The sequence below is a fragment of the Crinia signifera genome, chromosome 12 (assembly GCF_055691185.1).
Source record: "Crinia signifera chromosome 12, ASM5569118v1, whole genome shotgun sequence".
Lineage (NCBI taxonomy): Eukaryota > Metazoa > Chordata > Amphibia > Anura > Myobatrachidae > Crinia > Crinia signifera.
The window spans coordinates 8,837,227-8,854,877 of record NC_139228.1 but is presented as its reverse complement, the minus strand read 5'-3'; the positions used below and the strand labels follow the sequence as shown (position 1 = coordinate 8,854,877).

Below are 17,651 nucleotides of genomic sequence, written 5' to 3'. Positions count from 1 at the left end.
CTGGGGCAGTACAGTGTGTTCTACACATTGGTGGTACTGGGAGCGGTGCACCTTGTACTTCTATATGACATCACATCATATCATTTTGACAATTTTATTTTATTGTTAGGGGCCCCCGCGTGTAAGTTGCCTTGGGACCCTATAAACCTTAATACGGTCCTGCTTAAACTTCTTACTAGGTTAAGATGCACAGCACTTTTGACGGTCAGAGGGAATACGGAGAGGTCATGAGGTGTGGCCCCCTTGAATCCAGGGGCCCGTGTGCACCCCACTCCCATTATGGATCCGATACGTAATCCCGGCGGTCGGGATCCCGGCGGTCGGAATCCCGACACTGGAATCCCGACCACCGAAATCCCGACATGGGGGGGACGTGGATCGCCCCCCCTTGCGGGCTCGCTGCGCTCGCCACGCAGCGGGCCCGGTGCCTCGCTACGCTCGGCACGCTATTTTATTCTCCCTCTATGGGTGTCGTGGACACCCACGGAGGGAGAAAGTTTTAGGATTTCGGCGGTCGGGATTCCAGTGTCTGGATTCTAAACGCCGGGATCCCGACCGCCGGCAAATTGACCGCATCCCCCCATTATTAATACGTCACTACTACATTAGTTTGCCTATCGGTGCCTCACATGACTTCTTCAAAGATGTCAGTACTATAGAAGGAAATATTTTTAAAGTTATCATTAATTACAGGGGTGTCCCTGAGGTAATTTAGAGGGAACCTGGTCCACACTTGCTGTACCTTCACATCCAATCTGCTTCATAACTAGCCGCCATTCCTGAATCATTTATCCTGCCCTCAGTAGGAAGCCATTTTACCTCACACAGCATTGGGAAGTATCTAGGAATACTCACAAACTTTTATTATGTACAGTACTAGTTTAACGGATCTTGGTCACCTCACTTTCCACCCCCCTCGCCACATTACTGACTTGTCAATACCGTCGCGACTCAGTTGCGCCTCTAATGCTTCCATACTTCCCCCAGCGGGTGGTACTCAGTCCTGTTGGGGCTTGCACACTGAGGAGTTGGCAGATTAAACATTTATTATGGACTAGTAAATCTGATGCAAAATATTTTTGTGGTTCCGCGCAGTGTTTTTTTCCCCCTTTTATTGGATACGCAATCATGGCCGCCCAGCGAATCGTCCTGTCATACAGTCACTGCCAGGAGCGCTGCTAGCCAAGTTAACGTTCTGAAGCGCAGGATGAAGTCGGCATCAGGGCTGGAGTCCCGGCACACACGTACATATGATGTATATAATTTCTGCGGTGCCTGCAGGCTCTTGCATCAGTCCCCTAGTAAGTGAGGATTAGGCACAGCTGCACCCTCCTGTCTGTGGGGTATGATGACAGGTTGAAAGTGTCCGACCAGCAAGGGACAAGCTGCTGCCTCCTCTATCCCCCGGCCTGGCTGAGCTACTGCACAGGTTGCAGAATGTAAATGTTTTCATGATACAGCTAAGATATTTCCTAATTGGGCAGCTTTTTCCTCTCATGCATAGGCCTCACTTCCATCCGGACGCTGTCTTTGTGGGAGAGCCAGTGTCCTCCGTCTAATTATAACTGCTGCAGGTGACTACTGGAGGGCCATTGTGTTGAGGGAATGTGCCAGGGCAGCTTTCTAGCGACTCTGGGGGGGCCGCTCCTGAGCCTGACCATCACAGAATGAAGGATGACTCTGAGAGAGGCGTCCATTTTGAACTTCTAACTCCTGCTAACTTGAGGTTTTGGAATGTCGATAGTGGTGCGTTGGGGGGTTGTGGTGGGAGCAGCAAGAAGAAGTTTTTCCTTGGTTGCTGAAAAACTTTGCACCACAGGCAAAATGGTCAATAGTGGAAAGGGTAACACCTGTGTGAATGGGTCAGGGCTGATTGGCAAAACCATGGTGCAATGCAGGTGGGGCAGATGTCACAGGTGCAGAGAGCGTTAGATTTGGGTGGGGTGTGTTCAAACTGAAATCTAAATGTCAGTCTTAAAAAAATAATAAAGCAGAAACAAAAAAACTCCCCCAAATGTAACTCTCCCTGCACATGGTACATCTGCCCCACCCGCCAATGTTTTGGGTCTGCGCAAGGTGGGCAATTCCCATAGAAACACTGGGCTGATTCCAACAAAGAAAAGTATTCCCCTGTCTGCTCGGGGGGCCCCAAATTCATGTTGATCCTTGTAGCCGCTGCATGACTCATGGTTCACGCGGTAGCTGCGAGCGCCGGGCACAGTACGTGTTCCTGCACAGGCATTCCCACAGGGGGGGGGGGTGGCGGTGGCGGTGGTTGTGGTGATGTGCATATAGCTAATACAGTGCACACATCAGTTGTACCATATACTCCTCCATTATAACATCTGTCACCTATCAGGGTCCGGAGCCTGCCACTAACGCTCCAGGTTTCCATCCCCCGATCTCTAGACATAAGCCCCTCTCAGAGGATGAATCTGTCAGCCCCCCACTCCGCATTACAGTATAATTATCAGCATATATGTAGTTTTGGCTCTACAGCTGCTATTTTAAAAAGTGTGAAATGTTTTCTGCCTGACAGCTCCTGACAGAATATCACCTCTTTATGCTGACCCCGGGCTCTTTATTTTTAAAACGCATCTTGTATCCTCTTACCCTGATTAGCACTTCAGCCTGATTAAAAGAGGGGGGAAAAAATCAGAGTATGGGAGGAGGAAAGTTCTGCCCCTCTGAGGCGCTGAATTCCCCCCCCCCACGGATGCGTTCGACAGACCTCTTGGCTATTGTGCCCCCCGCACATGGTTATGTGACTAGGCCCTGGCACGCTTTATTCTCCTTAATAACATAAGTGGCATTGGGACTGGGGAGGCACGAGGCGCACGGAGTTAGTAAGATGATACAGCTCTTCCGTATCCTATCCTTATTCATCGTGTGCCTCGTTGGCACCAAAATCCACCTGTTCAGTGTCCCTGTTTTAAGGACAAAGCCGTTTATTTACTAAGCGACGGCTTCTAAAACTTCCGATCGTGTTTGTGGCTGAAGCGAAAGCATTAACCTTTTTTCATTTTTGGCCATAAACATGATCAGAGCCCAAAGCGTCTCTTTGCTTTTTATTTATTTAATATACATATATATATATTTTTTTTTATGGATATTAAAGACATCAAACAAAAATTGTAGCCGCATTAGGTTCATATAAGAGACACATTTTGGGTCTGGTTCAGAGGTGGATGCTACTAGCTCCACACTGTGGGACCGATTCAGACCTAATAGCAGAGATTTGTAGCTCTGACAGTTATCGGTAGACTGCGCTAGCACGCAGTCCGTACCATCCTTTCAGTGGTTAGTGATTACGAAAGGAATCCCCCCTCTTCGCACAGCTGCAATGCCATTCATAGCCGTACAGAGGGGCGGGTTCCCACTCAGGCAGGGGAGGGGCTAACTGTTCTGAGGGCTGCAAAAAGTTGCAGTCCTGATATCAGTTCTAAATTGCCTTGTGCCTTTATACGCAGCGGCTCTGCAGAAATATGCCAGAGGCATCTTGGGTGAAAAATAATATATATCGGTGGTGGGGATGATGGCAGTCAGAGTACCGACACTGGCATCCTGTTCAAGGAAGTCCCAACAAGGGTCAGGTAAGCAGGAGACTGTCAGCAGCACTTTGGGGCCGGGGTCTGATGTAGATATCATTAAACTCCGCCCCCAGTATTGCAAATCCTGCAATTTGAGGGTCCGCGGGTGTGGGGCTAAAATGACATTATTATGACATTAAGCTCTGATAGATGTTATTATATAACTATATGCACACATAGGGCCTTATTCTAGTTCACTCTTAGAGGCAAGTTCCTTCTCAAATGGACAAAACCATGTGCACTGCAGGTGGGGCAGATGTAACATGTGCAGATAGAATTAGATTTGGGTGGGGTTTTTCTCCAAAGTGAGATCTATATTGCAGTGTAAAAATAAAGCAGCCAGTATTTACCCTGCACAGAAACAAATAACTCACCCAAATCTAATTCTATCTGCACCTGTTACATCTGCCCCCCTGCAGTGCAGCACGGTTTTGTCCATCTGAGAAGGAATTTGCCTCTAAGAGTGAACTAGAATAAGGCCCTCTGTGTGCTGCATATAGTTATATAATAACATCTATCAGAGCTTAGTATTACTGCTGACGTACAGCACATGTGCATTCTAGCTAATGAAATCCAAGATGTTACACCACAGAGATTAGTTGTATGTGGCCGGCGTTAGCTGGGGTAGACGGCTGCACGGCACACTGTCAGCTAGGACATTTACTACAACGGTCAGAGGGATATTTACTCTCTGAGGAATCAGCCTTGCTCTCTGCACTCCATTACCTTGGTCTGGCCGGCTCCTCACAGATACTAAGTACCCCGCATGGATCTTCCATCCCTCCTGCACCGCAGCCAGCCGCATCCCCCATAGGCTTCTGTGATGAAAAGCTCATGTCTACCTTTTGACTGTCGACCTTCCCATTGTTGACCTAATGCTTGTGTCGACCTTCTGACCCTGTCCACCGTAGCCATGTTGATCTATTTTAGGTGTCGACCTTCAGCGGTCAACCTACTGTACTGTCGACTTTCATAGGGTCAGCCTAGTGACCGTATCCTGCAAACGTATTGGAATGTCCTGGTGCAGCATGCTCTGCCATTGTTTTGCTATAACTGTGGCAAGGCATGCTGGGATGTGTAGTTCCACAGTACCCGGAGAGCCGCATGTTGAGCACCCGGCTGTAGGGTGACCTTTCTGGACCTTATACAAGCAAAGCTCATGGTGAGGTGGTTATGCTGTGCTGTGTGCCTGCTGTGCTGTGTGCCTGCTGTGCTGTGTGCCTGCCGTTGTGGTCTATTCTCTCTAAGGGCCTTATTCTGGTTGGTGCGGCCGGGCCGTACGTGTACGTTCCGGGGTTTTTAATGATCTGCGCATGCGTACCATCTCCAATGCGCAGGCGCGAACACTCCACAACGCTTACGGAAGGGTCTATCCGTGCGAAAAAACCTGTACGCGAGAGTACGGGCATTAGGGTCGGCATAGGGGCGTGTTGAGGGGAGCGGCCGAAATAATGAGGGAAAATGGGCGTAAACATGGGCGTACACGGGGGTGTGCACCAAAAATGAACGGTGCTACAACCGCTCGATCGGCTAAAGCACCGTTCATTTCTGGCACAAAACAGGCGGCCGCCACCTCCAGACCACCCCTACAGATACCGCATGACAGCGTGCGCCTGGGTTTGCTAATTTACGCTGATTACTACTCAAACACATACACCTGAATGTAATAAGCAATGCTGCAGTCTATTAAGTCCAAACCATGATTTCACTACCTGCAAGCCACACACAGCACTCAAACACATTGGAAGCTTATGTTTCTATACTTCTCTACATTTAAAGGTTTGTTTAATTAAGGTAAGAATCTTTTTAAGACCTGCTTATATATGCTAAGGTAGGTATTTGTTAAACAGTTATACACATTCACTACGTGCTTTCATAGACTTTACACAGTAGCACACTCAATCTACACAAGTCGACATGTGTCAACGTTTTCACTGTAACATCAACATAAGTTGATCTAAAAGTAACAGCAATGTGGGGACACATAGATAGTGATTAAAATGCAACATTAGAACATAATAAATATACATGTAAGGAGGGTTAAAATGTATTTTTATTAGGGTGTTCATTAAGGTAGACAATTGAGGTAATATAAAACAATAATTGAATAACAATTAGAATAATTCATTTAATTGCCTTAATCATAGTTGAAAGGCTAGATTAGCAGGTTCATATATGTGAAGGGTATGCCAGCATGCACGGACGTACGCTCACTCTCATGAGCGGTGACATACGCTGAGTTTTCCATTGAAAACAATAGAGACCCGTCCGTGCACGGTGGCGAACGCTCAGATTGCCGTAAGATGTCGGTGGGAAAACGGACTAGAGACGTCCGTAAACGGGGGCGTACGCTCTGTTGTACGCCAGTTGTCGGAGTGTAAGGGCTGGTCCGTCCGTGTACGTTGGCGTACGCTCAATTGTACGCCACTCCCCTTCGACGTTGTTTCTGGCCGTACGTATGCGGCAGATTTGTGGGTGGACTTAACATCAACGGCCGCGTATGGAGAGCGTACGTTAATATGGAATTCTGGCCGCACCAACCAGAATAACCCCCTAACTCTCTCTGCATGTTACATCTGCCCCACCTGCAGTGCAGCATGGTTTTGTCAATTGAAGAAGCAGTTTGCTTTTGCAGATCAACCAGAATCTATATCCATATTCAGAAGTGCTTGTGTACTAAAGGATTTTTGCATTTTTTTTATGTTTTACACATTATATATATATATATATATATATATATATATATGATAGCAATTAGCAGCATGTGTTACGTATATGTGTTATATAGCAATTAGCCGTATGTGTTACATATATGTGTTATTTATTTATGGTTGCTTGAAAAGAACTTGGAAGCGTTAACAAGATTTATTTGAAGTATAGCGTATATATATAGCGCTGCTCCTTTGGTTGATTTTAATACGGGTGGAGGGAACGGCTTCGGCACAGTACGAACATGTCATAGTGGGTGTGGTCATACATTGGATTGAGAATATTTTGTAAATAGAGCAACCCTCACCCATCCCCCACTCCCCACAGTCAGGGTCAGTGTTATCAGACCGTCCGCCTGAAATCAGGGTGTTTGCGGGGTATTGTATAACGTGATTGTGTATTTAAGATGGCGGAACGAAAGAAATTGGATTAATACTATACGGATGCAATTAAGGGGGAAATTTACTAAAGGAAATTTGTAAAAAATAGGTATATTTGTATCCAGAAATACACTTATTTTTGACATTTACTATCCCAAAAATACGGCAATTCGTATTAGTATTGATGTGCTATCAATACGAATACAAATTGCCGTATTTTTGGGATAGTAAATGTCAAAAATAAGTGTATTTCTGGATACAAATATACCTATTTTTTACAAATTTCCTTTAGTAAATTTCCCCCTAAATCCTGGTTTAAACCTGTATAATTTTCAGAGTTTCTAAACGGTATCCGGTGCATAGCTCAACACCATATAGTCCACACGGTCAAATGGACATGATAAGAAAACATTGGCGTCTCATTTGGCATCTTGTCTCTGCGATGTCACCAGCGCCAGCTACCTGCTCCCGGCCTCCTCTTTGTAGCGCCACGATGTCACATGTTCCGGTGGAGGAGGGATTCGCATCACAAAACATCTCCACGAACGTCGGCATTGTGCTTTCTTGAATCTGCTCCGTGATCTATTAAACGGTATGAGGTCGACAATAAATCGGTCGACACATACAGTAGATCAACATGGAATATGGTCGATATGAGTTTTCACATGTTTTTTGTTCCTACTTAACCATAGAGGGAGAATATAATGGTGTGCCGAGCGTAGCGAGCCATTCAAGGGGACGCGGTGCACTTACGCGGTGTCCAGGCCAACGTAAGTCAACATAGACACAAAAAACATGAAAAACTCGTATTGCTTGTTTTGACCTTTCGACTTTTTAATGTGTCGACCTACGGACTTTCAACTAATATTGATTCGGTAATGGGCGATCCCTGTCTTAGGAGCACGGTGACTGTCCACTTGTGTAATGTTTGGAGAATGGGCATACGCGCTGCCTGTATTCAAATGAAAATGTATTTTGTGTGTGTTGTGGTAAAATGATGAAACTGAGGGTAAGTGTCACTTTACATTTCACTAATGTGGACAAAAAATAAAATAAAAAAGTCAAAAAAGCGTGGAAAAATTGGTAATGGGGGTGTTGGAAAGTTTGGAAAAGTGAGCTGTTATACTGGTCTGTTCTGGGAGGTTTGATGGTTCCTCTTAATTGGTGTTTTATTCACACCTATATGGGGTTCCGCTTAGTAGGGAAATTTTCGTCACAGTTTCACTGGGGGGGGGGGGGGGGGGGAGATTCCCTATTGGGGTTCTCTGCGGCCTATGGTCTCTCTCGGTGACTTGTGATGAAAATGTGAATGGCATGAAAGTTAATAGTTATTTTTATAGTCAAGTGTTGACACGTAGGAGGGGAGTCTTAGGGTGGTGTATAAAACCAACGCGTTTCAGCTGTAACACGTTGGTTATATACACCAAATTAAGGCACCAATCCTAAACCATATCCCATTCATCAGTGCACAGATAAGAACACGCCGGGGAGAAGGAGCTGCGGTCACCACCCGTTCCTTCAACACTCGCGAGAGCCGCGAATAGCAGCCCGCAAGCCACAGCCGGAAGTACAGCAAACAGGGACAACGGCACAGACTGGCTAACCAGCACCCGGCCAGTGTCAGACGCTGGAAAACAGCCAGGGAGACATAGGCACAGCCAGGAGAGGACATAGGCTCACCTAGAGTCTATATGATTGTAATGGGGTTCATAGTGAATCGCCCTAAGCCCCTAAGGCTCCCCTCTGACGTGTCAACACGCGACTATAAAAACAAACTATTAGCTTTTATGCCATTCACATTTCTCTGTCGTCCATCCTGGTGACACAGCTAACCATGGGATGTAGGAGGGTCCGCAGGAGCAAGGCACCTATGCTGACTTAGGTGTGAATAAAACACCAATTAAGAGGAACCATCAAACCTCCCAGAACAGACCATTATAACAGCTCTCTTTTCCCAACTTTCCAACTTACCAATTTTTCGACGCTTTTTTACTTTTTATTTCATTTTATTTTTTTGTCCACATTAGTGAAATGTAACGTGACACTTACCCTCAATTTCATCATTTTACCACCACACACACAAAATACATTTTCATTTGAATACAGGCAGCGCGTATGTCCATTTTCCAAACATTTTATATGAACAAAAGGGGTTGGGATACCCTTAAGACAAAGCAGCGCCCAAACACAACTGACAAAAAGGTGAGCGCAGTGCACCCTATATGTAGCTTTCAAACTGTCTGTATGGACATCAGTGGGCACTAGCGGGAACTAATGTGCATTGTTATAGTGCTGTATTGTACAGATCATATGCTAATATGTTGTAGCTTCGGTAGTACCAGGGAAAGCGATAGCAGACTGCGTTATGCTCTATGGCGGAGGACACGAGAGCCTATGGTTCATTTCTCTTCCTTCTGCCATGAAATGGGCGTTACTGGGCTCAGCTATCGTGTGACCGTGCAGAACTTGTCCCCTCTCCTAGGGAGTGTTCTGGGGGTTTCATTTAGGTGTGGAATAGCTCACAGACAATGGGGTGTATTCATGCTCAACGCCGTCAGCATGCCATCAGAGTATTCAATGCCCTCCCCTTCACTCGTTGGTTTTCTTTTCAGCGAGGTGGAATCGGCGAGTGTGCTCATTAAAACGTGGGGCTTGCCACAAAATTCAGTGGGATCACCATTTAAGGGAATGCAAAACATTGAATACGGTGAGGGGGTTGGACGGCGAGGATGATTTTTCTTTGACAAAAAAATCCATCCTCGCCGTACAAACCCCCCTCGCCACCCACATTGAATTGTGTCTGTCGGACACAAGCAAAATATCCACACATGAAAACGTGGGTTTTTCACGTTTTTTTGGTGTGTAAATGTCATTACTAGAGCACATGGACCCCAATTTGTGTACTGCGTCCCTCTCTTCAGAGAACGTTACTGTTGTATGTTGGAGTTGATGTGATTATTAAAATCTCAAAAAGTAAAAAAATAAATAAAATTAAAGAAATCACCAAAAACTCATGTCAACCTTTTTACGTGTCGACCTTAACGAGCACAGAAATCTGACCCGGTGTGTGATCTGACCCGTGTGTGGAAGGCCGTGGTGTGAGGTGCGGCGGTAACAGCAATGCTGCATGCAGGGCCGCAGTACGGACTGGTATTTGGGGCTTGCAGCAGGTGAGGTCAGAAAAGGTCACAGAGCTACATGCATACGAGGAGCTGGCATAGCGCGGCGGTGTAATGATACCTACTTGGTATGAGGAACACTTTATCCACGCCAGCAAGCTTCGTACGTTATTTCAGAGAGTGCTACATTTTACAGCTGCCGGCCAGGCCGGGTATTAATAGCTGGAGAGAGGAGGAGAGGGACGGTCAGGGAGCGAGGGCCCATCAGCAGGATCCTGAGCAGAACCTCGTATTCATCCATTTCTGGGTTAGCTGGCTAGTAAATGTATCTCTGGTCAGGATATATCATGTTATATGTGCAGATTTATCCAGTGTGACATCACAGTGACCAGAGTGTATGGCTGCAGCATAGGGGGAACTAAGCTCTGGTCCCAAGGTATAGGCCACCTCATACACTTCAGGGGGTCACAATGGGGGGCCCTTTATCCAAAAGGGCCACACACTAAACTCATTTACAGTCGTCGTTGTGCCGGAACACTGCAGTGTGGGGCGTCGGAGTGCGGGGCGGCCTTGCACTGAAACCCAACTTGGATGATACATACAGAGGTAGCTGCAGCTCATCGTTGCTGCAATTCGGCCAATCTGGCTTGTTTGTCGCGGCAACTTTAAAACCCCCCCCCCCCCCCCATGCTGCGCGGAATCACCCCGCTGCGACATGGAACTCAATGCTTTTCTATGAGCCGCGGGAGCAAATTACCCGCACACACGTGGCAATGGGATCGCTAAGCACCACAGAATTTGTGCATGGTGATTAGCGCAGCAGCGATGCATGCGGCTGCATCTCTATATAACTCTCTACGGCTCCAAGCCCTCTGTATGGGCAATGTGACCCGGATACTTTCTACAATATGATGTTCCAAAAGGGCATTCCTGCTGGTGGCTGCTGTGATTGGTTTCCTTTTTGTTTTATTAAATACATTATACAATTAAAAAAAGCCCATTGGCTCATTCCTGTCCTTATACCGGAGCTGGCCGCTGATAGTGAAACATCCTTTATCCAGATAGGAATGATCTTACTGGCACCTGTCCCCTCTGTACGTTACACCTAGACACATTCCGAGCATCAGTCATGTGACCGGCGGCACAGCATCATACAGCCATTGTAACACTTACTTCTGGGCAGTTCTAGGCAAGTGAGTGGAGATGGTGGATGTCAGTGGTGAACCGATGGATTGCAGTGAAGACAATAAAACACCCAAAAAGACAGACTCCGGTGAGCACATCATGCAGAAGGCAAACTACCTGACTGGCGCTGAGATCTCTGCACGCCACAGGATTTACACAGCGTGTCCAATCTGACATGCCACAGGTGCTACTGCCATGTAAAATGCTCTGTGAATGGGTTCCCATCACAGCGGGAGAAGGGGTGAACCATGACAAAATATGTGGCGCCACTTTCTACAAAGCAATAGAGCCTCCTCGCCCAGGCACAACAGGGGCTCAGCCGTCGGTGTGTGAGGATGGAGAGGAGGCTGCTGGAAGACCATCTAAAAGGTGCAAGACATCTGCCATTTAATCTTCTAGTGGATGCATCTTGCTACAGCTCCGGTCCTACAGCCTCATCTGTGACACCTGGCTTCTCTTACCTGGGTGCCGCTGTCACCTCTGTGCCAACAGTGTCATTAGACCGGCATTTCTCTGGTTCACAGCAGCAGGCGATGGCTTGTTGCAATGAGGATGAGATCTCCCTGTCCACTGGCGACTTTGACAGCTGACTGCGCTTGACTTCAAAACAAAGGAAACTGGGCAGTAACTTACAGTGGCCAGAGCCATCACGCAGCAATATACTGGGCTCCACCTTCATTTATTGTAGCAAATAATTAGAATCATAGGGCACACCGGATAGCTGTGCCATAGCTGACCGCACGTGCGCTGGTCTAATTGAGGATGGCACAGAGGCCATTTTGCAGTGATTTTTCTTTCACGCGTGTGCAAAACGCTTGGTAATTGGCTTCCTACTTGTGCCAACCTGGCACAGATACCACTGATCCCTCCTGGTGTAAGACCGGTGCTCGGGCCACCCGCACAGGGCCTGACGCTGAACACAGCGGACAAGGCTTATCCTAACTTTATCAAGAAACCCCTTAATTCTAACTAGTTCTGAGGGTCATTTACCAATATTCGACCCCTGATAGATTTGTGTGTGTGTTACTGACAGGCTGTAGATTTACTGACAATTGGCACCCACACTATAGATCCGCTCAGCACAGATGGTAATTGAGTTCCTGCATAAAGTTATCTGCAGCAACAGAGTGACCTTTAATGAACTTAATTAAACAGAAATAGAGCGTGCCCAATTACAGGTTTGGAACCTCATCTATCGGCGATGAGCGCCATGCCCGTTCTGTGGGTGGCAGCAGTAGGATGGGCCACTGTGGCTAATATGGGACACCCTGCCTGGGGTTGTGCAGGACAGGCCCTCCCTAAGTGTGCGCAGATCCGCTCCTTCATGTTGTCTTCACCCACTTGAGTGTAAACTCTTGTCAGCAAATAAATAATCCCACCCAGGTCACAAATAACATGGCCCATCCCTCAGGCTCCAGTTTCATCTTTAATCAACAGCCTTCCCCTGGTGTTCATGGCCAGATTAGTGCATGGGGACCTGTCCAGCAGAGGACGGACGTAGCTGATGTCAGGCTCCGGATGTGGAACCATTTCTCAGCTTCCAAACTTGTAATTCTTCATAATAAATTTCCTAAACAGCAATCATTAGCAATCATCCCCCCAGTATATCCAGTGTGTATATTATATGATGCCTAGTCACTGCCTGTTGGGGTGGGGTGAGGCCTTTTTGCTGCCTGTTGGGGTGAGGCCTACTTGCTCCCGCTTGGGGTGGAATGAGGCCTAGTTGCTCCCTGTTGGGGTGGGGTGAGGCCTAGTTGATCCCTGTTGGGGTGTGGTGAGGCCTAGTTGCTCCCTTTTGTGGTGAGGTGAGGTCTAGTTGCTGCTTGTTGGGGTGGGGTGAAGCCGAGTTGCTCCCTGTTGGGGAGGGATGAGGCCTAGTTGCTCCCTGTTGGAGTGGGGTGAGGCCTAGTTTCTGCCTGTTGGGGTGGGGTGAGGCCTAGTTTCTGCCTGTTGGGGTGGGGTGAGGCCTAGTTTCTGCCTGTTGGGGTGGGGTGTGGCCTAGTTGCTCCCTGTTGGGGTGGGGTGAGGCCTTGTCACTGCTTGTTGGAGTGGGGTGAGGCCTAGTTGCTCCCTGTTGGGGTGAGGTGAGGCCTAGTTGCTGCCTGTTGGGGTGGGATGAGGCCTTGTTCCTCCCTGTTGGGGTAGGGTGAGGCCTTGTTCCTCCCTGTTAGGGTGGGGTGAGGCCTTGTTCCTCCCTGTTGGGGGTGAGGACTTGTTCCTCCCTGTTGGGGTGGGGTGTGGCCTAGTTGCTCCCTGTTGGGGTGGGATGAGGCCTAGTGGCTCCCTGTTGGGGTGGGATGAGGCCTAGTGGCTCCCTGTTGGGGTGGGATGAGGCCTAGTGGCTCCCTGTTGGGGTGGGATGAGGCCTAGTCACTGCTTGTTGGGGTGGGGTGAAGCCTAGTATCTCCCTGGCCTAGTTGCTCCCTGTTGGGGTGGGGTGAGGCGGAGGTGCTCCCTGTTGCGGTGGGGTGAGGCCTAGTTGCTGCCTGTTGGGGTGGAGTGAGGCCTTGTCACTGCTTGTTAGGGTGGGGTGAAGCCTAGTTGCTCCCTGCCCTAGTTGCTCCCTGTTGGGGTGGGGTGAGGCCGAGATGCTCCCTGTTGGGGTGGGGTGAGGCCGAGGTGCTCCCTGTTGGGGTGGGCTGAGGCCTAGTTGTTCCCTGTTGAGGTGGGGGTGAGGCCTAGTTGCTGCCTGTTGGGGTGGGGTGAGGCCTTGTCGCTGCCTGTTGGGGTAGGGTGAAGCCCTTGCTCCCTGGCCTAGTTGCTCCCTGTTGGGGTGGGGTGAGGTTCGCGTCATGCATGGACACTGACAATCATGTGACCAGTTCATTTTTATAAACATATATGCTATATAAAGTACAGGGTACATGTGTCTGGGGTACCGTGTCAGACGACAGAATGTACAGATCATACAGAAGGAACAGCCGGAGGTGATGTTAGGTCATAGCGGGCAGAGGAGTTAGTTGCGTGGAAGTTAGGAGTTGGTGACTGGTTCCGTAGGATTCTTCTAGTCTTATCTAGGATTAGGTCTGGAGGTTCCCATTGGTTTTTGGAGCTGGGTAGATTGGTTTTAGACACCCAACACTGAGCTTATACAATGCATAAAAAATGATGGGGTGTTGCCACCAATCAGTCCTCCTTCTATTTCACTTTCAAGTCGATGGTGATGTCACACAGCCGATTCTATATCTCAAACTGTTCCCAAGATGGCGTCTGTTCCACGTGACGACAACCTTTAATAGTAGGACTCCTTCTCCACCCATCCTGCAAACAAAGTTTGGAAACAGTCAGTTCTCTGTGTGATCACATGAACACAGATGTCACATAGATCTTCATTCGAGCCTGGAAGGTGATAACGCAGCAGCCAATCAGCTCCTAATTGTACATTTTCAAACCCACCCTGTAACTTGACAGTTAAGAGCTAATTGGCTGCTGCATTATCACCTTCCTCTTTATCACTTCTCCAGTCCTTATACATCTGACCCTTATAGAGAGGGATTCTACCATAAACTAAAATATTGCTTTGGGTGGAGTTTTAAGATTTTTTGATATTTTTCAGTTCCTGGCAGGTTTATTTGCCCGAACTGCACCTCTGTCTCCTCTTAGGTATGAAACAGGCCAAGCCATTGTCAGGGTTCCTTACTGGTGATTGTCCCATTAGTATAAGTGTTATTTGGTCACGTAGGAAGTACACCGACAAAAGCTTGGCCAGTGCACAGCCGGCAGTGCATTGTGGGACCATTACAGTCAGAGCCAATCATATTATCTCACGGGCTCTGAGATTTTCCTTTTAAGTAGACATTCATATACAGTATATATAATTATATATATATTATATATCTACCACCAGTTGACCACAGTGCTCTGCCACAGAGACCATTATAAAGCCACAATACCATCCTACAGGCCAACCTCTGCCATTCTCTTACCTCCTGGGTCACGACGCAAGATTAGCTTGCGCACCTCATCATATACAAAGATAAGTAAGCTGTAGGGGAAGGCACAGAACCACCAGGTAACTCTGTGGGGAACATAAGAGATACAATGCATATTAGAAACAAGTAGAACAGCAATGAGAAGACATTCATTTCCTTCTATATGGCTGGTGTGAGCAGGCCATGGGATAACTGCACTGCTACGCCCAAGATATCTTATCGGTATAAAGTATGCCTAGAACGAACTGGTCAGAATGAAAACAATGACCATAATCAGTATTAAAAAAAAAAGAAGCAAGGCCGGGGGCCTCGCAGTGTCACTGCAGTATTCACTCCACCACCTGTTGCCTTTAGTAACCAGGTGGCGAGCAAACCACCATGTCTGAAGCATGGCAAGCGTCCATTTGGGCTCCCTTCTTTAGACCTTGCTCCTCCCCCTGTTCTACCCTGTCATGTGTCAGATCCTTTCTCCCACTAGGAAATAGATCTAACCCATCACTCAATAATCATCATACTACCAGCAGCCAGTGGATTTTCGGCCTACTTACTTAAGTGGGTACATTCGAAGGGCCACGTCCATCCCAGGACAGTAGGACAAGAAAGCGGCAAGGGCGGTCTCCTCTAGAAGGCCAAATATCAATATCTTGTTCCTGCAGAAAGAGAAACATTTGATGGTTAGGTTGAGTTCACTTTGCCCATGATTTACACCCATGAGGTGATACCAGTCCATCTTTAGCTGCTTACTTCATCCCTTGTTGGAAGACGGAATTCCTCCTGGTTTTACAGATGATCAGATCTGCCCACTGTACCACCACGATGCTGGCGAAGAATGCCGTGTGACAAGTGAACTCCACCACCTTTCGCTGTTCGTATGTCTGGAAAATAACCGTAAGACCTTTGGTGAAAGCATAGATTTCACAAGAACATCATGACCTAACAGGTGGGGACACTTTGCCCATCACTGGAGAGACTGGAGATTCCCTGCACCGACTAGTGTGGTATAAGACTACGGCAGACCATTGTGTTGTAGACACAGTACCTACCCACTGCTGCCCATAGCTGTCTTCTACATCGTTACACGACCGGTCATCCCAGTCCAAGCGGATGCCTATGAGTCGAGAAGGCAGGAACCCGTTCTCCGCCAGGATTACAAAATAGGTGAAGAAGCCGCCGAGGGCCTGGATCATACCTGGGTAACAGAAAGTTAAACTGATTTGTGGAAAGTAATTATAGCATAATCCAGAGCAATGACCCATTTATAGAAAAGAGGGAGAACCATAATGGACCTATATGAGTTGAGAAGTCCACCAGAGCATCTCCGAGCGGTGGGGTCTGGCCATACTTGCGCTTACAGGCAGTGTGGATCTGTGGGGCTATTCCACCAAGCAACACGGGTGTTTGTGTAGCAGATCTACATATTTAGGTCAACAGAGGTTAAGATCAAGAGGTACAAAAGGTCAATACACTTTTTTAGTATAATATGTATGTACTGGTAATTTGTGACCACCATCAAGAGAAGCTTATGCTCGCCACTGGTTACTATTCCCAATCCTAGTCCCCGATGACAAAAAAATAAATCAAATGGGAAATCATGTATCCTTCCCCAAAAATGTCAACCATGTCAACTTTAAGCAGTGTCGGCCATATGCTGTTGACCTATTTACGGCTAACCTAGACACTTGTCTATCATTGAGATACTGAGAAACACTCTAGGACAATGTAGAAGCTTTCGCCTGAGTGACTTGCAGTCCCCTAGGTAACAGAAATTGTATTAACTGATTGCTGGATTCACAATAACAGCAAGTTTTACAGGAAATAATATACTGTAGTAGCGGTTTGTGGTATATGATCACCTTTATTTCATTGAATGATGGGGGAGAAGGGAGATAAGACGCCATTGCACTAGTGTGTATGCCCCATGTATAGGGTTCCTGTGGCTGTTGTCCTAGGATGTACAGCTTGCACTGACTAGTGCACAATGCATTCCAGTGGTGGTGGCGGATGGGAGGGCTGGGGCGGTTCAGTCATTAGGAAGGCAATCCACAGCCAACAGAGAACAGAGAAAAGGTCAACATAAATAAAATGTCAGTATGGCAATTGTCTACATGAGTTTTTCACAATTTATTCAAATGTTTGTCTTTTTTTCATACTGCGCTACGATTGAGTAGTGTCTTGAAGCATGGTGAGCGAAGCAGTACACTAATTACATAGATACCAAAAAAAAAACCATGAAAAACACATGTTGACCTTTCCACGTATTGACTTTTTGCTTGTGTTGACCAATTTCCTGTCGATTTTGGGGTCGACCCCATGATCCAAAGCATTTGCATGCTCCGGACATGTGTGTTTAATCATACACTTGCACTGGAGGGGAAATAATCTGCATAAATTAGGTTGGAGAGCACTCCAGCAGCCAAGAGAAATCTAGATTGCAAGCTCTGCAGTCCAGAGAGTATTGGTGTGCTCCCGCTCTGCCTCCCTGCTGTCCTGTAAGCCGCCACATCAGCATTTATCTCAGGCAGATAGAATACAACAGAGGGATTGTCAATTATCTGCCCATGCGTTATCCGTAGACAGACGGTACAATGTATTCCCGGCGCTCCGTAATACAACGCGCTTCCCCGTCTGGTCGCCACCTAGCTACATCGCTGTAATCTGTCATTTCACTTTCTAAGCAGAGCAGTTCATCTCTTTGGATAAAACCTGGAAAAACAAATTGGCCTATTTTTTCCTCTT

The 17,651-nt window shown here is 47.4% G+C and overlaps 1 protein-coding gene across 1 annotated transcript in view; it reads right to left on the bottom strand.

The window, feature by feature from the left end:
• Window positions 1–13,798: 13,798 nt before the first annotated feature.
• The window catches only part of LOC146050719 (sodium/potassium-transporting ATPase subunit alpha-2), a 62,220-nt gene continuing 58,367 nt past the window's right edge, over window positions 13,799–17,651 (bottom strand). Inside the window, exons 20-24 of the mRNA XM_083167873.1 lie at window positions 15,959–16,104; window positions 15,660–15,790; window positions 15,464–15,565; window positions 14,910–15,001; window positions 13,799–14,244 (exon numbers count right to left, since the gene is read on the bottom strand). Of these exons, the coding sequence (XP_083023999.1) occupies window positions 14,216–14,244; window positions 14,910–15,001; window positions 15,464–15,565; window positions 15,660–15,790; window positions 15,959–16,104 (500 nt within the window). The 3' untranslated portion in view covers window positions 13,799–14,215. The remainder of the gene's footprint in view (window positions 14,245–14,909; window positions 15,002–15,463; window positions 15,566–15,659; window positions 15,791–15,958; window positions 16,105–17,651) is intronic.